Genomic DNA, 25,399 nt, shown 5'->3' with positions numbered 1-25,399 from the left:
GATGAAATGATAGCCTGACTGGCGAGTGAATTGACACGTGATAGAAAGTATAAGTTATAAAAGAAATCACCATCTATATCTCCTACTATTAAAATAACATTGCTATGGTGACCTTTTTAGCAGAAGACAATTTTTTACCATTACGTATAATTAATGTTTACTAAACTTTACTGAAGTTCTTAAGGTAAGCTTTGATAACGAAATGCAGATGTACCTACAGACTGATGGGCCCAGCTATGTACAGTACAGTATTCCCAGAAACTTCGTTGAGCCAGAGGTATATAATAAGAGAGGGGTAGACCTATTCAAAATAACCTCTATGAAAACTTTATTCTGATTACTGATAGCAAAGACAAAACTTTACCTACCATGGGGGAACTCAAGAGCTTGTTAATAGAGAACAATAAGAAAAATAACCCTTAACTGCCAGATATTGCAACATATCCACTGTCCCTGCTGTCTATAATAATTAAACTATAGTTCCTTGTATGTAAATGTGTTAGGTAATAGAATAAATCTTGCTTATAAAGGTACAATACAAATGTTGTTCTGTATCATAGAATTAACACAATTATCTCTATACTGTAGTGTACCAGATTCACCCATCTTTGAATATTCATGTGTGACAGCAAATATGTGAAGCCACTTTGTGAAACCACATTTGCTATTTATGTTAAATCCTTAATGATGTTCAAAAAATGCTTAGAACTGGAATTGCAAGCTAGGAGGAGCATCCTTTGACAATTGGTAATTATTTTTTTATTACTTTTATGTATTTATGTGATCATTCATGGACTTACAAGTGGTTGCAAGTGACTGGTTTTGATAGAGAATGTGAGACTGGTAATGAAACCTCCCTAATTGACTGCTTTCATAGATTATATAAAACATTAGGTGCAACAGCAGGGGTGGATCTAGGGGGAGGGTCCTGGGGGTCTGGACCACCTTCCTTTCATCAGAAAATTGCAATACTTTTTGTTAAATGCAGTATTGTACTCGGGCGTTTTTTGAAAGTAAAAAATAATTATTATTGACCTTAGAATATCTCTTATCAAGTGCACATGGCTTTCAAGTGGCTTCAAAATGCCCATGATATTGGTCAGATTTAAAAAAAATCTGGGGTAGAACTTACAGCGCCCCCCCAGCTGGGTGGGCTCGCTGCGCTGTCATGTTCACCCACCCACAACTTCTTGGACACCCCTCTTTTGATATCCCTGGATCCACCCCTGAACAGTAAGGAATAATTATTGGTAATGACCAAAGTAGAATCCATAGAAATAAAGGGAATTAAAATTTTCTATGCTATCAACTTAAACTGAAGTGGCAAAACTACTGTACTTAAAAATGAGTTACTAAGTTGTGTACCATAATAAAAAAGATTCTTACTTATTTTTGTACTTGTACCAGTACCTCCGGCAAGATAAATTAAAAATTAAAATAAAGATCAAAATCAGGGAAAAATTGGCAACTTATCAATGAATCACAAGTATAAATTAGAGGTAAAATTAACAAGATTTTCAAATGATGAACTAAATATAAAAAAAATTCCATGAAAACTATTAAAGTCTCCTATAAAGAAAAAAATCATTCACATCCTAAATAAAAAGTATGGATGTCATGCAAACATTTAAAACAGTGAAAAACCAAATCCGGTTTCACTTATTAGACTCTAATATAATGAAATATATTACAAATAATGATTTAAAAACATGAATAGTTGTTAAGTATGTTTTTAAAAGAAGACTGGGAAAATTTTAGCATAATAATATCACACCATCATTATGTTGACACAGAATTCCAACTCCACTCACAACACTGCCATTTTGCACCTCACTATGTACTGTACTGCATTACATTTATATATTTTCTCATGCGTGTTACACCTCAATGACTACTACAGCACAGTAGACCCAGCACTGTACTCTACCACTCCAGCTTCATGCCATTATACTTGCCTTACAACCATCATACTTTCATCATATTACACCACCAGTCATGGCATTATACCTTCAATACTGCCACAATGCTTCTAAATATCATCCGATAACCACTCCCTGCCACAACATTCTCCTATAACCACTCCCTGCCACAACATTCTCCTATAACTACTCCCTGCCACAACATTCTCCTATAACCACTACCTGCCACAACATTCCCCTATAACCACTCCCTGCCACAACATTCTCCTATAACCACTCCCTGCCACAACATTCTCCTATAACTACTCCCTGCCACAACATTCTCCTATAACCACTACCTGCCACAACATTCCCCTATAACCACTCCCTGCCACAACATTCTCCTATAACCACTACCTGCCAACATTCCCTATAACCACTCCCTGCTACAACATTCCTCCTATAACCACTCCCTGCCACAACATTCTCCTATAACCACCCCCTGCCACAACATTCCCTGCACCTACCCCTGCCACAACATTCCTCCTATAACCACCCCTGCCACAACATTCTCCTATAACTACCCTGCCACAACATTCCCCTATAACCACTCCCCTGCCACATTCTCCTATAACCACACCCCTGCCACAACATTCTCCCATAACCACTCCCCCTGCCACAAATATTCCTCTCCCATAACCACCCCTGCCACAACATTCCCCTATAACCACTCCCGCCACAACATTCCTCCTATAAACACCCCTGCCACAACATTCTCCTATAACCACCTCACATTCTCCTATAACCACTCCCCCCTGCCACAACATTCTCCTATAACCACCCCTGCCAACATTCTCCTATAACCACCCCCCTGCCACAACACTCCTCCTATAACCACCCCTGCCACAACATTCCTATAACCACTCCCCTGCCACAACATTCCCTCCTATAAATCCACCCCCTGCCAACATTCCCTATATAACCACTCCCTGCCACAACATTCTCCTATAACCACCCTGCCACAACATTCCTATAACCACTCCCCTGCCACAACATCTCCTATAACCACTCCCTGCCACAACATTCCCCATAACCATCAATTTGCCACAACACACTTCCCAGCAACCACCCCTGCCACAACATTCTCCTATAACCACTCCCTGCCACAACATTCCCTATAACCACTCCCCCCGCCACATTCTCCTACAACCACCCCCGCCACAACATTCTCCTATAACCACTCCCTGCCACAACATTCCCTATAACCACTCCCTGCCACAACATTCCCTATAACCACTCCCCTGCCACAACATTCTCCTATAACCACTCCTGCCACAACATTCCCTATAACCACTCCCTGCCACAACATTCCCCTCCCATAACCACTCCCTGCCACAACATTCCTCCCTATAACCACTCCCTGCCACAACATTCTCCTATAACCACTCCCTGCCACATTCTCCTATAACCACCCCTGCCACAACATTCTCCTATAACCACTCCTGCCACAACATTCTCCTATAACTACTCCCCTGCCACATTCTCCTATAACCACTCCCTGCCACAACATTCTCCTCTATAACCACTCCTGCCACAACATTCTCCTATAACCACTCCCTGCCAACATTCTCCTATAACCACTCCCTCGCCACAACATTCCCCTCTATAACCACTCCCTGCCACATTCTCCTATAACCACCTCGCCACAACATTCTCCCATAACCACTCCCCTGCCACAACATTCCCCCATAACCACTCCCCCTGCCACAACATCTCCTATAACCACTCCCTGCCACAACATTCCCTCCTATAACCACTCCTGCCACAACATCTCTATAACCACTCCCCTGCCACAACATTCTCCTATAACCACTCCCCTGCCACAACATTCTATAACCACTCCCGCCACAAATATTTCCTCCTATAACCACTCCCCGCCACATTCCCTCCTATAACCACCTCCCTGCCACAACATTCTCCTATAACCACTCCCTGCCACAAATATTCTCCTATAACCACTTCGCCACATTCTCCTATAACCACTCCCTGCCACAACATTCTCCTATAACCACTCCTGCCACAACATTCCCTCCTATAACCACTCCCCTGCCACAACATTCTCCTATAACCACTCCCCTGCCACATTCTCCTATAACCACTCCCCTGCTACAACATTTCCTTTCCTATAACCACTCCCTGCCACAACATTTCCTCCTATAACCACCCCTGCCACAACATTCTCCTATAACCACTCCCTGCCACAACATTCTCCTATAACCACTCCCTGCCACAACATTCTCCTATAACCAATTCCTGCCACACAACATCTTCCTATAATTACTCCCCTGCCACAACATTCTCCTATAACCACTCCTGCCACAACATTTTCCTCCTATAACCACTCCCTGCCACAACATTCTCCTATAACCACTCCCCGCCCACATGCCCTTCCCATAACCACTCCCCGCCACAACATTCCCTCCTATAACCACTTCGCCACAACATTCTCTATAACCACTACCTGCCACAACATTTTCCCATAACCACTCCCGCCACAACATTCTCTATAACCACCCCCGCCACACCTCGGCACCACTCCCCGCCAACATTCTCTATAACCACCCGCCACATTCTTCCTATAACCACTCCCGCCAACACTACCTCTATAACCACTCCCTGCCACAACATTCCCTATAACCACTACTCCGCCAGCCAACATTCTCCTATAACCACTCCCAAGCCACAACATTCTCTCTATAACCACTCACCTTGCCACAACATTCTCTATAACCACTCCCCTGCCACAAGCAACATTCTATAACTACTTCAACACACAAGCTATCACCGCCTTGAAACCCAAAATTAACCACATTATATTATGACTCACATTTATAAAAAGGTCTATAAATTCTCTGTTATATGACACGTGGGTGGAGGTGAGTGTGGCTGTGTGGTGGTTAGTGATGTGTAGGTGGTGGTGGTTAGGGTGATGTAGGTGTGGTGGTGGTTAGGTGATGTGTAGGTGTGGTGGTGGTTAGGTGTTGTGTAGGTGTGGTGGTGGTTAGGTGATGTAGGTGTGGTGGCTGCTAGGGTGCTGTAGGTGTGGTGGCTGTTAGGTGTTGTGTAGGTGTGGTGGTGGTTAGGTGTTGTAGTGTGGTGGTGGAAGGGGTGTTGTGTAGGTGTGGTGGTGGTTAGGTGTTGTGTAGGTGTGGTGGTGGTTAGGGTGATGTGGTGTGGTGGTGGTGGCTAGGGTGATGTGTAGGTGTGGTGATGGTGGTTGAGGTGATGTAGGTGTGGTGGTCAAGGTGATGGTAGGTGTGTGGTGGTGGCTGTTAGGGTGATGTGCAGGTGTGGTGGTGGTGGTTAAGGTGATGGTAGGTGTGGTGGTGGTGGTGGTTAAGGTGATGGTAGGTGGTGGTGGTGGTGGTTAAGGTGATGGTGTGTGGTAGTGGCTAGGTGAAGGTAAGTTGGGGCTAGGGTGAAGGTACATAGAAGAACACCACCAACATTTTGCACCACCATTCACTACCACTTCACTATTCACTACCTTCCCCTGTAACATATGATAATATTGTTAACCATGGCGGGTGAAATAACTTTTGATAAACTTAATAGTAAGAGTAAAAAAAAAATGTTGAGGAATCATTGAGTTCAACTCATATTCTCCTGAAATAATTTAAAATTAGGGGAGCCATAAATTACTCATCATCATAATAATACAATTGAGGATGAACTAAAAGGCTAAGTCCAAAAAAAACAAAAACCTAAAACTGAAATTGCAAATAATTTAAAAAATTCGATTAAAGTAAGTATGGGAGACCAGAAGGCAAACATTTAGTTAAATTTAGGAGAATGCTGAGGCAAGGTTAAAACCAATAACATTTACAAAAGCACTTTGGAGACATTAAGTGTTAAAAGTCTCAGAGAATACTACGAACAGTGAACTAAAAGTGTATGTTTGCTAGCAGTATTAAAAGTGAAGGTAGCGGCAAGCTGATGGTCATGTTAGGGCCTCGTAACAAGAGCGTCACACCTGTTCGTTGTTGCCACTCTGCACCTTAGTAGTGTTACCCATTCATTCACCTTAACTAACTAAGCAACCTTTATAGTTTCTCATCATAAAATAACTGGTATTTAACATGAATAAAACAAGTTCTCTGTGGAACAAGGTGAAAAGACTACAAACTGCATCTAGGATGTTGGTGGAGATATTGGCATGGCTTAAAACAACTGTTCAAATTAGGGGAAAACACATGCTATATTGAAAATATGGGGAGGAATTTAGAGTAAGTGGACAGAAAGATCTATTTAGTTTAAACATGACAAGTTACACACGTACTGTGTACACAAATTTAAACAATGCGAACAACATGTGACGGAGTCTTGTATGAGTCCATCACTGAAGGAACACTGCACTTGGCAAAAATCATGAAAACCATCACACAGGAAGTAATACATTATAAGTTGGTAATATTAGCACAACAACCAACATAATACACAACCATCCGCGTGGCGGTAGGGGAGGCAGGCAAAATACAAGGGGTGGGGTGCTGCAAAACTGCTAAGTGCTGAGCAAGACAGAGGCCATGGGCCTGGCTGAGTGAGACCTGGCTGGCCGAGCGGGCCTAGCTGAGGCCCGACTGAGCGGGGTTTGGCTGAGTAGGGCCCAGCTGAGGCCTGACTGAGCGTGGTCTGGCTGAGCGGGGCCTGGCTAAACATTGGGGGGGTTTAGTCCTTTAACATACAATTACAATGTCCAAGCACAATAACTGTCTCGTCTGTCAAGTGGATGTCACAGTAGGGTCACACCACAAGTAGGGTCACACTGTAAGGTCACGGTAGGGCTCACACTGTAAGGTCACGGTACCTAGTTCTTTCACAACTAAACCTTAATGCTATCTTGGCAAAAATGACGAGCATAAGCGCGATGCCTCACTACAATGTTTTCTGTGTTGACTGAATCATTATTATTGTAGTGGATCTGCAACGAGGCATATATATATTCACATCTTCAGGGGTGAGTACAGATTAAGGAGAAACAAAGGTGTATATATACAGAGGAGGGTGAGATCAAGTCCACAATGGTCAGGTAGTGAATTACAAGGCATTACCTTGTAATTCAATTGACAGTAGGAACATTATAGAATCTAGTCTCATTAAACATACCGAATCAGTCAACATGAATTTGAGTAATGGTATGTACAAACTGGATAATTTCGTAATTAAGAAGACTTGTAACCAGGTGAGAAGGTTGGGTCAGCCACCCTCTGACCTGACTACCGACCGCCGGTGTTTTTGAAGATTAGTAGGTCATTACCTAATACCTGTCATTGTGATTGATCTCACAAGGTATATATATACATATATATACCTTGTTTTGTACTCTCCATAGTCTGTACTCACCCCTGAAGTTGAATTACACTTGAAAGAGCTTGGGAGCTGTGTTTTCTTCTTCTTTCCTTGTGTTATCAGCATATACCTGATCACCCACAGTGATTTGTGTTATATATATATATATATATATATATATATATATATATATATATATATATATATATATATATATATATATATATATATATATATATATATTTACGGTGTGTATACAGTATAATGAATAAAAAGCTCATATAAATAAAAGCAAATCATTTTGTGAAAAAGTCACTAAGTTTACTCTCAACACTGTGCTCGACCTGTTGTATTAAGACTGGGTGGGTGGCCCAACTACCCACCAGCAACAAGATGATTTAAAAAAAAAGGGGGTTAAAGAGGCGAGGGTGTAGAGATGCTTATCGATACAAGAGTAATGTCTGAGGAGTGAGTGACAATTTTAGTGTAACTGGAGGAATGTCACCGTGTGTGTGTGTGTGTTCATATAATGTGAATGAGGAAGATAAGTTTAAAATTAGATTTTAATACACCAAGGATACTGGCGCTACAAAACTTAAAAATGGCAGAGATAATGGAAAGGTTTAAATGAGCAGAAAATAAATCCCTTATTACTATGCGTGCAATGTGTCATGTATTCAAAGAATGGCAAGCATTATGACACTCTACAGTAGACTATTGTTCAACTCTGAAAATGGTTCCTCCTTTCTAATGGCCACTTTTGCCTTGTTGCACTACTTTAACAAAGTATTTCCTTACAGCTGCACATGGGTTTTAATTCATATTCATCCTCTGCTAATGTAACCCTTACAATATTTCTTCTCTGAGTGCTGTATACTTGACTAGTTCTCCCTGCGGTGCTGCTTTATATTCACACAGCTTCTTATTTTTCTAATACTTATATTATTCCAGCCAATTCCTTTCCTATCATTTCTTTCCACCTATCATGACCTATCATGACCTCCTGTTTTTTTTATCTTTATCATCTTTCTCTTATGATAATTTATCTTTGATGTTACTCATCACACCCACACTTGCTTACATCACGCCCTGCTGCTCTTGCCTTCCCGCAGGTTTTCATTCCAATGTTCTAATATTCAATCTCTGATCATTATCCCTTCATGACAAACCGGGAACACAACAAATTAATTCACATACTTCAGGTTTTTTTCCAGTTCGCCGTCCAATACGTCTTCATCTTTTAATCTTAGTAGCGTTATCTCAAGTGACCCATTTCACCATTCACCTTCAGTAGTCTAAAACCTATTTTCTACTGACTAATCATTTGTGTTTATCTTTTCTCAAAGTTGAGACGTCCACTCTGCTATCATTATATTTTACTGTCGGTACATCGGTTAAGCTTCAGTGTGTTCACTCTGAGCAGCACACAATTCTTGCACTCCAAAACTTGTAAGCGACTCGTACAATGATTAATAATAAGAACATAAGAAAATAAGGAGTCTGCAATAGGCCGGTTGGCCTGTGCATGGCAGCTCCTGTCGAGAGTTACTACCACTCTCTATCATCCATGAATCTATCTAGCCTCCTTTTAAACTTTCCAGCGTTCCAGCACTTACTACAACGTTGCTAAGCTTGTTCCACTCGTCCACCACCCTATTTATGAACCAGTTCCTTCCTATCTCTCTCCTAAACCTAAACTTATCCAACTTAAATCCGTTGCTCCGAGTCCTATCCTGCTCTGATATTATAAGAACTTTATCTATATCCCCTTTATTGATTCCTTTCACCCACTTAAATACTTCTATCATATCTCCCCGCACTCTTCGTCTTTCTAGGGAATACAAGTTTAGTTTCTTTAACCTATCTTGATATGGTAGGTTTCTAAGTCCCGGAATCATTTTCGTCATTCTTCGCTGCACCGACTCTAGTGAATTGATATCCATTTTATAATAAGGGCACCAGAACTGAACCGCATAATCGAGGTGCGGCCTGACTAGATCAAGATATAGTTGCAATAAGACCTCTGCACTCTTATTACTTACACTTCTAGATATAAAAGCTTATACTCTGTTTGCCTTATTTCGAACATTAACGCACTGTTTTCCAGGCCGTAGGTCCGGGCTTACAAGTACCCCTAGGTCTCTTTCACAAGTCGACTTCTTTAGGTTGATGTTGTTAAGGCTGTATACATTATAAGTATTTGTTCTTCCAATATTAAGTACGCTGAACTTGCTGGTGTTGAATTTCAGTTGCCATTTTTCTGACCACCCCTGCAGTTTATTTAAATCCTCCTCTAGTGCATTTGCATCCTGCCTTGAATTAATCTGCCGCCCTATTTTGGTGTCATCCACAAACTTGCTTATGTCACTGCTGATCCCAGTATCTAGATCGTTTATGTAGATTATGAACAAGAGTGGGCCCAGTACTGACCCCTGGGGAACCCCACTGGTTACACAGCCCCACTCAGATTTAACACCATCTACGCTGACCCTCTGCGTTCTATCGGCGAGCCATGATTTTATCCAATTTAAAACTTTCCCCTCGATACCATGAGCCTTAATTTTTCTCAGAAGCCTCTGATGCGGTACTCTGTCAAATGCTTTGCTAGAGTCTAGGTAAATAACATCGTAATTTTAGTCATTATCTACTACCTCGAAGACTTTCCTAAAAATCGTCAGCAGATTTGTTAGACAAGATTTTCCCTTTGTAAACCCATGTTGATATTCAATCCGAGGTACTGCTAGGACACCCACGTCACACAATTGACCTTCCTCTTCGTATCTTCTCTGCAAATACCCTATAGTTTATACACGAGATCCATGTTCAGGTCAATTTGGAATATCTAGGAAAAAAAAAGTTTAAAACGCCTTAACATTTTTATGCAGAAATTTTCAAACCTTGTTTGATATCAAACATCAACAAGATCAACAGAAACTGTGGCCACACTAGTGCTTGGGCAAGTCAAGTTCGATATTAGACGTATCTTAAAAGTTTAGGTTAACGGTTGAGGTCACGTGAGGCGAACTTCTCGTATAGTATATAGACCACCTAGCCACCTACAACATCCATTTCGTTTATGTTGGTAAAACTCACCAATAGAGTTTTATTTAAGTATTTTGAAAGTATTTAACTTATCGGTTTAATATTCTGCGTTATTAAATATAATCCAAGATTTACTACATACTGTACTGTACTGGTCTAGTTTCAGGGTACAGTACACGGTTGCTTCTATCATATTTTAAAGAAAGTGAAACTGGATGTCGAGTACCAAGCAATAACAAACAACAACTTCGACTCCGCACTCAGATCAAACGGGTTCCTCTCCAACTCACCATCTAACTTTTCTGACGCCTTGACAAGATGACACCGCCATCAAAACAAAGTTACGAAAACATGTTAGCGACGCACAGAGTAAACATAGCGGGTGAAACTACTGTACTAGCCACAACTTAAGGTCAAAGATTATGCACTTTACAATACGCTTTTCTTAATGTTAACACGGGGCCAGCACAATATTCATTCTGTCTTGACAAGTAACACCGCCCTACGAAGCTCAAGTTGTATTTTCCTTACTCTTCTATAATTCATACAAGATAGAGAAATAATATATACGTATATATAATTGTATGTTATTAGATACTGTAATAACTGCCAGAAGGGACACCAATATTCCCTGGTTTTAGGAAGTAAACTTCTCTCTGCTCAAAAAATAAAAATAAAATAAAAAATAAATAAAATACAACTTGACAAAAATATCACCCTCAAAGAGCATTTCCTCGAGTCGTACACCACACAGGTCTCCTTACTCTACACAGTTTGGATTTAACTCATTAAATTATTCTTCATTTCACTTAGTCATAATTTATTCAATGCATCTTAAGCACCACAAAAAGAAATTATTTCAGAAACCCAGGAAAAGAGAGAGAGAGAGAGAGAGAGAGAGAGGCAGCTCCCAGGATAAGTACGGAGGCAAGAAGCTGGTGAAGGAGATAATTAATCTGCCTCATCAGATCATGCCATTATTCGCCCTCTACCGGTGGTGGTATCAGGCAATTCTAAATTCACCTACTCTATGTCCAAACTCCTTCACATTATTCCATTAATGTTTTCCAAAATTAAAATCAAGGTGCTTAATCGGTATACTCAACAAGGAAAAAACATACAAGTTCCATAGTAAAAAAAGGCGCTTGTTTTGCAATCTGAGCAAGTAAAAAAAATAATATATATATGAAAGACTATATATGTGAGGTTATGCTAGCCAAATAAGCTTAGAAGGGGCAGTACTAGGTGGCAGCCTCACTCAGCCAGCGCAGGAAGCAGGCAGTGTTATTAACTTTCTTACTTACACGCCACACCATCCCAGGGATCACGGGGTCACACAGGAAGGAAAATACATCATGTAATATTCAAAGATACTTCCATTCAAGGAAAAGTGTTATTTCCTACAAACTAATTCTAGTTACCTCTTCTCAAAACACCTCAGAGATAGTCAAGTTACGCTAAAACTCTACGGTTAGCTTCACCATGTTTCAACTACTGAGGTTACGTTACCTAATACTGTAGCCTTTACGTTGTTAGATAAACGTTAATCGAAGATAGAGAGGTTACAGTTAACTGGATTATGATCATTTATACTCTCCATTATATATATAATATTAGAGAATTAGAATTCCGAAACATTTGCTAGTTAAGAGAGGCTGAATGATAGCGCATGCATTAAACTGAAGGGTGGAGGCTGGGCTGAGGCGAGCAGGGCGGGATGGGGAGGGACAGAGATTGTAGGGTAAGGTAGGACAGGGGGGGTGGGGTGGGGCGGGGCGGTGTGTGGTGGGGAGGGTGGGGGGAGGGGTGCGGTGCTGGTTGTCACACTACACGAGGGTCAAGCTATAATCTTATGTACCACGAAGGACCTACATCTACCTAGCCTATTATGTAAGACACGCTGGGCTGGGCCGCACCGCACCGCAGTCTTTCCTGAACACAGACAGGTTACACATGTCAAAGTTCCTACACGCAACAAAATTAATGTTCAATCAAATTCAATTTTGATACAATACTTACAGGCAAATTTTTCAGGAGGGAGCAGTATTACCTTCATAATACTAACCATTACTTTAGTGATTAATGACATCTAATAATCTGGCGGAGGAACTTTGTCAAACAAACCTCATAAGGAGAGATGAGGAAGCACCGCTATGCCACTCTTGTTGTGTTAACAGCAGAGCTTCTCACCACCTGACAAGTCTTACGCCTGGAACGTCTCTTGGTTCCCAGTAAAACTATATGTCAACCATCTAACTCAAATTAATGTACTGTAAACAATGATATGGTAATGGTAGGCGCTCAATAAGTGAACTTGTTCTCCCAGCATCACAAGTAGAATGATGTGGTTGGTCTGGTCCTAAGGTATGAAGGGTCGGGCATCCCAATGGTGCGTCGGATCGTCACGCATCTGACAGTCTACGGCATGTGACGTCACAGACCAATGCAAAAATTACTACCAAACTGTAAACATGCTAATCCACAAAATTCACTTATAATTATCAAACTTCATCAACTGGAAAATACGTGTCTACGGTAATATGTTAGTCAGGAGTGTAGGCTAAATCCAATTTGATATTTAGTACTAAACAACAAGCCTCACGATCATTAAAGTTTGTATTAATCCCATTTTGAAAATCCACCCACGTCTGTGACATCACACAGGAGCGTCTTTTAGCTCAGTTCTGCAAACCAAGCAAAGGAAACAAATTATGGAGAAAGGGGAAGGGTGGGGGAAGGCAAGAAACAGTGCACTTCAATCCATAACAAAGTGGAAAATTGATATCTAATGGATAATTGTGGCTCCTGGGGGTCACGTGTACTTACAAGAAGTCAAGGTCATCCCAAGGCGAATGAATTTGTAAGGGAAGGAAAGAGAAAAATTACATGTAGCAGTATGACACATTTTCAGAAGTCGTTGTGCACTTTCTTCTCAATTTCTCTCAAACTGACCAAACGTTTCTCATCCATCAGACGGAAGGAAACGCCGTCACAGTGAGAAACAACAGCTAATTCTTTAAGTTACTAGTTTTCTTAAGTGGCCAGTGAATATACAGTCCAAGATTAAGAGCCCACACAAGAAGAAATATACAGATAGAAACAGTCGGCAAGAAAGAATAATTAGGGGCATATTTATAAATATACATAAAAAAATGTATAGACAGATATATTAATGGTGATAAGTTCAAACCAGAAAATTTTAGTACTGCAACACCAAGAAGGGAACCAGATTTTACTATATATATATATATATATATCACTCAGTTACGGGATAATAGTCCCATTAATTCTCAAAACCTTAAAACTGACATTTTACCAAATAGGTTTATGTTAGTTTAATAATGACGTTACACTCCATCAATGGTTACATACATGGCCGGCGGGACTATACTGTATACACGCCAGTTTAACTTTACGAAAATAAAGTAGAAAAATTTAATTATATTTATTTCACAATTGCCCTACAAATTGTTAAGAAATTAACCCTTTCACAGAAGGAGGTAACCCTAAGCTGAATAAAATGGCAAGTGTGTGAAACGCGGTGAAAGGGTTAAAACTGGTCGGATGATCATTTAGATAATCATAATACAAATATTTATAAAGCCAACAAATAAATACCATCCTTTCTAACGTAACAATATGGGAATGTTTGGTTGTGATAGTAAACGACTTAGGCACCTTTTTTTTCTCGGAAAACGTCAAACGAAAAAAAATCGCAAAAAAACCCCGGCTAATTTCCGCCCAAAAGGAAGGTCATATTGGGTCTCAACAACACAAAGACACTAGAAAAATATATTTTTAACTTGCTACAAGTGAATGGAGCTACAAGAACAATTTACCAAATACACAATAAAACACTAGAAAAAACAATAACTAAACCTAACCTGACCTGACCTAACTTACCTGACTATAGTTTCTACGTGTTTCCCAAAAACTCTCCATCAGCTCCACATACTTTAAGAGACATCCACCACAGACTTCCATGGTCGGAACTGAACTTGAATTTCAAAATATGAGACTCAAAATAAAACTCGATTTTGATTGGGCCAAATATACTCTGAATTAGCAAAAACGCTTTTGATTGGCCGCGAGACGTGTACGGGTACGAGTCATGATTTATGAAGGAGACGCTGAGAGGCAGACGATAATAGCGGGAAATAATGGAAGAAAATAGACATTTATTTGGAAAAGCTATCTCCGTTATTATACATTTCCGCCGGTAATGTAATAGATGAAAATTATCTTATAATTAGACGCCTTATTCGAATATGATAATAGATTAGTGGTAGGAATGAACGGAGCTACAAGAAAATAATACCAAAAATAAATTGTTTATTTAATTATAAGTTATTAGCATGTGTTACCGTTCCACGAGGCTTACAGAACACTGATAATGGACCTGTCTGAAACGTCATTAAAGATAAATTACAGATTTTAAGGTTCATGCTGTTGCTTTGGTCCCACGCTTCTCTACGATGGGCACAAAACAAGTATCAGTGGTGGAATATATATATATATATATATATATATATATATATATATATATATATATATATATATATATAGTTTAGTCACTATCATTCATATAATGTAATGGCACAAGTAATGCACATCACATCAGTAAAAACTAGCTCCCTTCTTGTACAAGTAAATATATAGCTCATTACCCATCAGACCAGATATATTTAATAAAAAAAATGGATCCAGTATAAAAACTGGCATCCTTTATGGTAAGTCTTTATAATAGTGTACACATCTCAACCGATAATTCATCTTTGGTTACTTTTAACACAAGCACTTAAAATTTTGAAAACGAAAATAAAGTTTTATGAAAAACGTGATACTGTACAATAGTATTATATATCACAAAAAATATTTTTAATTCAAAACCGGTAATTAATTGTGTGTGAACATTCTCTGTTTTTAAGACTTCGTTGGTAGTTTCTGGCCGAGTCAAGCTGTGCTGCCACCTGACGCTCTCACTGCCGCCACCACCTCTACTGTGAAATACAGTACTAAGTGTCCATCGAAATATTACCAAATAAAACTTTACTTTTCCCAACAAATTAATATATATATATATATATATATATATATATATATATATATATATATATATATATATATATATATATATATATATATATATATATATATATATATATATATATGCACAATAGCAATGTGGTTCTAAAGGTGTAGTGAAGTGGAGGTACGTGGCAACACAACAGTTACCACACTAGGAACGTCTCAATCGACACCCTTGGCTACGCTACACACCTGCGACTACGCTACACACCTGCGTCTACTCATGCTTTTAGCGTAAAGCTGCTACTTTAGCATTCTACTGCAGTCTACTAGCGAACGAACCTTAACATTCTAGCAACAAACAATACTAAAAAGGCTTTGCTGAAACTAGTAACAAACATTGTGCCCTCAAAAAGTAAATAAACGCATAGAAAATATCAAAATACACTTCAAAGACTTTATATGATATAACGCAAAAAAAAAGAATACTGTTAGCATCGAGTGTGACCATCTACTTGTAAGATGATGATCCTCAGTTATTCTAGAACGTATCTATCATCTTAACATTAATTCTTCGTGCTCTCCAAAAAATTACAGTTACTTTTTCTAATGGATTAGCATTCGTGATTATTATACTTTCAACTATAGACTTACACTACTGGTCATATCTGTTTAGTAGATAATTTATCTTCGAGATGGGTTGCTACTCAAAACTGCTGTACACAAAATAAACTGCAGCAATACCAGACTTCTTAACAAGAGTAAAAAGAAAAAAGAAGAAAAAATACAGGAAAACAGAATGGAGAATAACTGAATGAGGACACCACAGCTTTCTCTTCTACAAGCTTACTTTACTGCCAGATACCCCTCCCCCCACACTATTCACTAGGCTAGTACTAGTCATTCAACTGAGCTGTGAGAGCACAGCGCTCCCTATGAAGTAAGGTAACTAGCTAGCTCGACTTGGGCATGGCACACTTCCCGCCTGCCAAAGCCTGGCCAGAACAAACAATTTGGATAGTTTAGGTCTGGTCTGTTGGATTATCTGTGAAGGCTGTAGTCAAAGAAGTCAACAGCGTGGTGCTGTTTACATTATACAGAATAAACCGTCACTTTTACCGTCACACACATCTTAAAGACTCACTTGACATTCTTTATGTACATAAAATATCGCTATACAGTATATAGTATCTACTCCCTACAAATATGATGTTCAACAAATGTCATGGTCAAAACTGGGATATAGAATTATTTCCTATTTCTGAGTCATATTCAGTCACACAAGAAACTAACAACTGGTGTAGGCACTGTGTAATAATGTACACTGCACGCTGTGTCATGTGATCTCCCTCTCTCTCGTCTTGGTTGGTGTACACACTTTAACCCGGCAGGATGAGAGGGGTTCCTACCAGACCACGGTCACGTTGAAATGTTCGGTAGGCAAGAGGCGGGCGAGTTGTGGGTGGTGGGTCAACAGGGGTCAACGAGGCACCCGCCTTGCCCCACGGGGTGGTGGGTGGCCAGATTGGCTGTGGGGGGGTTGACAGAACACCCACGTGGACACCCTGGCCCCCTTCCCCGCCTCACTACAACTACCTACATCACACGCAGATGCTGGGGTATTCCACTCCTCGATACGAGGAGTGTGACACTAAAATGCTGGGAATCTGACACGAAAATGCTGGGAGTTTAACACCTAAATGCTGGGACTAATACCCAAGTGGAGGGACTCTGACAATTAACAGATTTAAGACTTAGGTGAACTAAATTTTACACTTGGGTGGTGGGAATCTAACACATAGAGAGTAGGCGTTGTTGTGTGTACTGATGTTGACACCTGGGGGATCAAACAGCTAAAACATCAACACATGACAACACTGGCACAAAATATTTCACTTGAAATTCAATTAGCACATAACTGTTTATACTGTTGTCAAAGATATACCGTGTTGTTACTGATAGATTATAAGTATTCTTGGTTTAATCTACCACCTCTGCCACGCTTAAACCCATCTACCTGGGGTCAATCACACCTACTGGTTCTTGGGTTTCGGACACATCTGGCCAGGTTCAGATGTATTTACCCGTCTTGGGATATTTAAAACTATGTTTACACACATCTGCCCTGGCTCACAGTCATCCATCTAACCCACACATCCCTGCTACCTCCATCTGCACCAGGCATAAGAAACTCTCTCTCTCATCCACCCACCATACACATTAATTTATTTACCCCCCAAAACAACCACTCGGGCGTTCAGTAGGAAAGAAAAAATATATTTAGAGGATAACGACCAGAAAACAGTTATTTTCCTGGTTCAAACAATTACTCAAGTCCAAATAATTATTCAGTTCACACACATCCATCTTGTACCAAACCACTCCCTTCCCTAACCGAACCCAACCGTACTTGACCTAGGGTAAAACATCTGAAAGGTTGCCTCATCTAACTAACTTTCCACCATTGGGTTAATAACATTTCTCAGCATCTATTTCGTCACACACACACACACACACACACACACACACACACACACACACACACACACACACACACACACACACACACACACACACACACACACACACACACACACACACACACACACACACACACACACACACACACACACACACACACACACACACACACACACACACAGTCCCTTTGCTTGGGGTCACATACATCTGCCTGGGTCCAGATGACAATTGTCCGGTATGAAAAGAAAAACTGCTCGACCACGATACATTCCATCTTAAAAAAAAAAACGAGCACAAATTTCAACGGGTGACGTGTGTCCCCGAGGAGCATGACTAACTGTGTGTATGTATGGTTACAATAACACGTTAAAAGGACTGTATTGTCTTGAACCCGGAGAAGGACTCGCCCCTATCATCACCACGGACAAACGTAGGCGCTTTTCACGTCGTCTTGTGAGGTGTATATTACTCACGCATGTCCTATATTCTATAACGTGCACCTTCGAAATTATGTGTTTAAAAAAATGGGAATGAACACATCTTTCAAGAGATGAGGATGCAACCCAGATGATTACATATTGGTGAACTTATTTATGAATACCAATGTGCAGCGCCGCGGACCAAAAAAAAATGCACAGCGCTGCTAGAGGTACAAATTTATTATAGATACACTTACCGGGGGTAGGAGGGGTGGAGCCTCGGGAGTTGGAGCTCTTGCTATTGGATAAAACATCATTTATCATTCCCAGGTTACCCGAGGATGAAGTTTTCGAAGAGTAGAGCTTGGAGCTCTTCTGTTGTGACTGCTGAAGCCTTAGGTTCTCCAGCTTGACGGGGGAGGGGATGAAGCCCACGTCCGAACCTTCCTTCACCAGGCGCCCGATCCACCAGTTGTTATCGTACTTCTCCTGCAGGGTAGGGCGGGGCTATAATGTATGGTAGAGCTATAATGTAGGGCGGGGCTATAATGTATGGTAGAGCTATAATGTATGGTGGGGCTATAATGTATGGTAGAGCTATAATGTATGGCGAGGCTATAATGTATGGCGGGGCTATAATGTATGGTGGGGCTATAATGTAAGGTATAATGTATGGCGAGGCTATAATGTATGGCTATAATATATAATGTGGGAAGTATGGTAGAGCTATAATGCTATAATGTATGGGGGCTATAATGTATGGTAGAGCTATAATGTATGGTGGGGCTATAATGCATGGTAGAGCTATAATGTATGGTGGGGCTATAATGTATGGTAGCTATAATGTAGCTATAATGTATGTAGAGCTATAATGTATGGGGGCTATAATGTATGGTGAGCTATATGAGCATAATGTAGCTATAATGTATGGTGGGGCTATAATGTATGGTAGAGCTATAATGTGGCGGGCTATAATGTACATAATGTATGGGAATATAATGTATGGTAGAGCCATAATGTATGGTAGAGCTATAATGTATGGTATAATGGCGAGGCTATAATGTATGGCGGGGCTAAAATGTATGGCGGGGCTATAATGTATGGCGGGCGCAGGGCTATAATGCATAGTAGGGCGGGGCATAATGTATGGTAGGGTAGGGATATAATGTATGGTAGGGTAGGGCTATAATGTATGGTGGGCTATAATGTATATGGGGTGGGCTACAATGCATAGTAGGGCGAGTTACGATGTAGTAGGGCGGGGCTATAATGTATAGTGGGGCGGAGGTATAATGTATGATGGGACGGGGCTATAATGCCTGGTGGGTGGGCGGGGCTATAATGTATGATGGGGCGGGGCTATAATGTATGATGGGGCGGGGCTATAATGTATGATGGGGCGGGGCTATAATGTATGATGGGGCGGGGCTATAATGTATGATGGGGCGGGGCTATAATGCCGGGTGGGGCGGGGCTATAATGCTTGGTGGGGCGGGGGCTAAAGTGCACGATGGGGCAGGGCTATAATGCATGGTGGAGTGGGGCTACACAACAGGTTGGGTTGTGTCTGGCGGGTCTAGCCTTGTGATGGATACATATTGTGCTTGTGATGTCATTTTTACACCAACCACTGCTCACTGCGCTACGGCATGCTGCCTCTTAGCATGGAAGGAATCCTTACTCTTGACAATTTAGTAGTGTAGGGAGGAACTTTGGTTCATTCCTGGTTGAGTTAGTGTGTGATCTGTACATTCATGGTGTCATGAACACTGAAACACGCAACATAACTACTAGCGGTGACGTGCTAGTGGTCCTCAATATCTTTTATGATGTTGTGAGTGAAACAGTGAAATAGAAAAGCCTATTACTATTGCAAATCAATATTCTTTTTATCAATAACCAAAATTGTCATTTTATTTGTTTTAATAAGAGTATGGACGCCGTGACACAAATTTTTCTCAAGATGATCAGATTTACTATGTTAGTAGATTAACACGGACCAACAGTCACCACAAACGATACCATTTGGTGTATGGATGACTCAATAGTTTAACCCATAAAGTCCTACCTTGATGTGGAGGAAATCCTTGACGTTGAAGGAGATGGCTGAGCCGTGTACAGGCGAGTCGTCGTCGAGGGAGCCATCGTAGGCCACGTTGGTGCGCACCGAGAATGCTACTGGCTTGGTCTGTGGGAGGGAGGAAGTAACAACGTCACCCCCACTAGCTCCTCTAGTTCACAACTACATCTACTGTACTAAAAATAATAAACTAACATTGCCTCATGTCTGTGTTAAAGAAAGCAGTTTACTGTCTGTAAAAATGAATGTTAAATCTAATCTTTATAATCAATATTCCTACTTTTAAGTATATATATATATATATATATATATATATATATATATATATATATATATATATATATATATATATATATATATATATATATATATATATATATATATATATATATATATTAGTTTGTGGCTGTACGAGAATAATCTTAAGCTACAATACACCACCACCCTGCTCGTCACAACTAATGTGTCCAGGTTTACCTTACCACTACACTATACATCTACCACACTACAACCATCTTCTGGGTGGGCCGTCAATATGGGAAAGTGCTAAAATACATACAAACAAACATATATGTGAGTGTATGAATGTAGACTCGCATGAATATATATTGAGTGTATGAATGTATGTATGTATACTCGCATGAATATATATTAATCTATTCTTATCTATATCTGCACAAGGCTACAAAGAACATGTGTTGTTTGGACTGTGTCGTGAAGATTACACTTACCTCACAAGAAGGTTATTTACCAATATACATGATGGGTCCTACAGGTAGAACTCTAGTAATATATTGATAATAAAATTGACAAAAGAAAGTGAGTTTACTGCTGTATATAAACTCTGTGACAGATCCTGAAGACCTACAACAAGATCGGTATCACACGAAGAATCCCAAGTTGAGTCATAGTCTTAGTGAAGAGGGCTTAGCAATATGCTTCACGTCCAAGAGTCCTTGGGTTAAATGGGTCATGACACAGGTAGCAGTCCTTGTCTACAGTAATAGCTCCATTTGGTAACCTCTGCCATTAACTCACAACTGATCGACACATCAAGGTTTTTCCCAACATAAGGTCTATGATACAAGCACCAAAAAAATAAAAATAATCTGCCACGGAATTTCGCTAAAGACCTCCATGGTAACAATGTAAATTACCCGAAGTGTTATGCAGAGATGACATCGCATACAAATATCTATCCTTATTACCCCAAACCTCAGGGGAAGAAGGTGGTGATCTATGAGGTTGATGGCTGGTCCTAACTCGACTTTTTTTTATAAACACTCTTAATATATGTAAAGGTCGCCACACTGTGACAATTTTACACACGGTTTCTTAAGGACCTACCTATAAATGTTTACCCTTTGTTTAAGGGTGACATTAATGTAATATTTCTCACTCAAACACAAATATAAATAATCATCGTGTAGGGTGGAAGTGTAAGGCATAGCTTCTAAAGGATGGTTAGGTTGTGATGTAGATACCCAGGTGCTTGTGTGTTATTTATGTTGGTTTGACAATTATTGCATTAATTATACGCTGGCATGAGAAATATTGTATTATTGAACGCTTGACATTTCTTTCTTCTGGGAGAGTCATCATGGTCACCTTCTGTTTTCAATATGAATTATTACGTTAAGATAATGTATAATTTGTACATGTTAGAGTAATGCTGTATTGCTCGAGAAGAATTAGAAAACAAATATATGAAATTCATCAATTCAAGCATACCTGTGGAACAGCAAAGTTTTCCAATACATAATACGTGAAAACTTATAAATATGTGCTGCCCAAGAGTTCTGACCACGCCAGCAGCTCGTTAAAAATCTACTGCACACAATTGTATAGACCATTACAGTAATAAATCTTGATACATCCAATATAAAAAAAAAATGAATTTGTAAATTAATTGGATATTTTAATTCCAAAGGCATGTGTTCGGGACTACAACATGTTAGGGAAGTTTAACATGTGTGGCAAAACAAAACAACACACCTATCATTTTTTGTGTTGATTATGAGGTGCCGTGGTCAATAGGGAAAGTGCCACCACCACTTTGTTCATCAACTTTACGTGTAGGGTGTGTGGGGTATATGGTCTGTCTCCCGGCGGTAAGACTCCACTCCATCACCCTGGCAGATTAACTCAAGAGATAAAGAGCAGCTGTTTCATGGATCAACTAGCGGTCTCACTTTGTGGTGGGTGTGTGATGGTGGTGATAATGGTGGAGTGTGTGGTGATGATGTGATGGTGGTGATAATGGTGGAGTGAGTGGTGATGGCGGGTGTGGTGATGATGGGGCGTGTGGAGTGTGTGGTGGTGGTGGTGGAGTGTGGTGGTGACGGTGGGAGGTGGTGGTGATGGTGGAGTGTGTGGTGATGATGGGCGTGGTGGTGGAGGTGTGTGATGATGGTGGGGTGTGTGGTGATAATGGTGGAGTGTGGTGATGATGGGTGTGGTGATAATGGTGGAGTGTGTGGTGATGATGGTGGAGTGTGTGGATGATGGGGTGTGGTGATAAGGTGGAAGTGTATGATGGGGTGTGTGGTGAGAAGGTGGGTGTGTGTGGTGATGAGGGTGTGTGGTGGTGGAGTGTGGTGGTGGTGGTGGAGTGTGTGGTGGTGGTGGGGTGGGTGGTGGTGGTGGGGTGTGTGGTGGTGATGGAGTGTGTGGTGATGGTGGAGTGTGTGGTGTGATGGTGGAGTGTGTGGTGATGATGGGGTGTGTGGTGATATGGTGGAGTGTGTGGTGATGATGGGGTGTGTGGTGATAATGGTGAGTGTGGTGATGATGGTGGTGATGATGGTGGGAGGTGGATGATGGGTGTGTGGTGATAAGGTGGAGTGTGTGGTGATATGGGAGTGTGTGGTGATGTGATGGGGTGTGGTGATAATGGGAGGTGTGGTGATGATGGTGTGTGGTGATGATGGTGGGGTGTGTGGTGATGATGGTGTGTGTGGTGATAATGGTGGAGTGTGTGGTGATGATGGTGGAGTGTGTGGGTGATGATGGGGTGTGGTGATAAGGTGGGTGTGTGGTGATGATGGGGGTGTGTGGTGAAAGGAGGTGTGGTGATGACGTGTGGTGGTGGAGTGTGTGGTGGTGGTGGTGGGTGTGTGGTGGATGGTGGAGGTATGGTGGTGATGAGGGAGTATGGTGGTGATAGTGGAGTAGTGTGGTGGTGATGTTGGAGTGTGGTGGTGATGGGAGTGTGGTGGATGGTGGAGTGTGGTGGTGATGGGAGTGTGTGGTGATGATGGTGGAGTGTGTGGTGATGGTGGAGTGTGGTGGTGATGGTGTGTGGTGGTGATGGTGAGTGTGTGGTGATGGTGGAGTGTGTGGGGTGGTGATGGTGGGTGTGTGTGGTGGATGATGGGGAGTGTGTTGGTGATGGTGGGAGTGTGTGGTGGTGATGGGGAGTGTGGTGGTGATGGTGGAGTGTGTGGTGGGGATGGAGGTATGGGGTGATGGAGGTGTGGTGATGGTGAGGTGTGTGGTGGTGGATGGAGTGTGTGGTGATGGGAGTGTATGGGATGATGGTGAGTATGTGGTGGATGGTGGAGTGTATGGTGATGATGTTGGAATGTGTGGTGGTGTGATGATGGTGGAGTATGTGGTGGTGATGGGAGTGAGTGATGGTGATGGTGGAGTATGGTAATGATGGTGGAATGTGTGGTGGTGGTGATGGTGGAGTGTGGTGATGGTGGAGTATGTGGTGGTGATGGTGGAGTATGTGGTGGTGATGGTGGAGTATGTGGTGGTGATGGTGGAGTATGTGGTGGTGGTGGTGGAGTAAGTATATGTATGGTTAAATAAGTGAGACATGGTTCCTCACTCCTCCAGCAAGAAGAACCATTCATCTTCCAAACACCCTGCAGGAGCCAGGCAGGAGGGCCGCAGAAGTACGTGCTGGGGTGCAGTAAGAGGTGCACTATGATACACCTGGTGTCGGGTCCTGAAACATTATCAGCGGGTATCTCCTCCCTCGTTTTGTGTAGTGGTTCATAGTGGGCAGGTCAGCTGGTGGTGGTGGTGTGTGATGGTGTTGTCTTCCGTCCATCCTGGTTGTATGGTTAGTGTGTTAAAAGCTATCTACTCTACGCCAACCAAATGATAATAATAACCTGAACACACTAGGCGTAAGTCAAACTGTGAGGAACTGGATACAGGAAAATCAAAACACACACACACACTCCCCAGGGAAGAAGGGTCTGTAGTGTACACACCCTTGACAGTGTTTGTCAAGTGGCCAGTTTTCTTCCCTGCATGAACAAACACATTCGCTGATATATAATCAAAGCCAGAGTTTAGTAATACTGTAACAATATGGATGCACACACACACTACCCTTCATCAACCATTATTCTTCTCTCTCACACACACACACTTTTGAATGATAAGTCGCATTTTTTATTGTATTTTTCTTTAATTAATTTCATGCCGGAGGAAGATAGCCATGGTTTGTTTAATCCTCCCCGTCTTTCCTAGTGACCATGGCCTTCAATGTTCAGTGTCGGTATGTTCGTTAGTCACCCTTACCACACTGACCTAGGATTGAGCCCGGGACGTTGTAGTAAGATGCAAGCGCATTGTAGTTATTACCAGCACAATGAAAAAAATCATTCAGCCACCTGATCCACACTCACTGTTTGGGAGGAATTTCACAAAACTAGAAAGCAAAATCCCCCATTTGAATCTGACCAAATGTACCTTGTACTGTATTATCCCCGACATTGGTCGATATGAGGTACATATTAGCCAAATATTGATGAAAACTACAGTTTCACAGGGTGGGATCTATATTCTTTACGCGACAAACGCACACACGCTATGTGCTGTAACACAACTTCCCGTGAAACGTAGTACTTCTCAGTACCCTTAACCTATCGAGTGAAGTGCATGTGTGTCATGTTCAGGGTAGGACTAGCGGCGGTCAAGCAGTGCCCCGCTAACACTGACATATCTGAACACTCTGAACACCATTCCCGTCTACCACACTGTCCCATTAACGACAGTGCCAGCGACTCACCCCTGCAACATCACACACTCCTAACTCTACCACTTCTCCACACAGTCCCACAGCACAGTTCGTTATAGCGCCA

At 41.3% G+C, this 25,399-nt stretch overlaps 1 protein-coding gene across 1 annotated transcript in view; it reads right to left on the bottom strand.

The window, feature by feature from the left end:
• LOC121876282 (voltage-dependent L-type calcium channel subunit beta-1-like) overlaps window positions 1-25,399 on the bottom strand; it is a 165,538-nt gene that overhangs the window by 38,634 nt on the left and 101,505 nt on the right. The window contains 2 exon segments of the mRNA XM_042381321.1: window positions 18,475-18,706; window positions 20,286-20,405. Coding sequence (XP_042237255.1) covers window positions 18,475-18,706; window positions 20,286-20,405 — 352 coding nt within the window.

Source organism: Homarus americanus, unplaced genomic scaffold (assembly GCF_018991925.1).
Source record: "Homarus americanus isolate GMGI-L3 unplaced genomic scaffold, GMGI_Hamer_2.0 scaffold34921, whole genome shotgun sequence".
NCBI classification, from domain to species: Eukaryota; Metazoa; Arthropoda; class Malacostraca; order Decapoda; family Nephropidae; genus Homarus; species Homarus americanus.
Note: the sequence above shows the minus strand (reverse complement) of the source record. Positions and strands in the feature narration are given on the sequence as shown.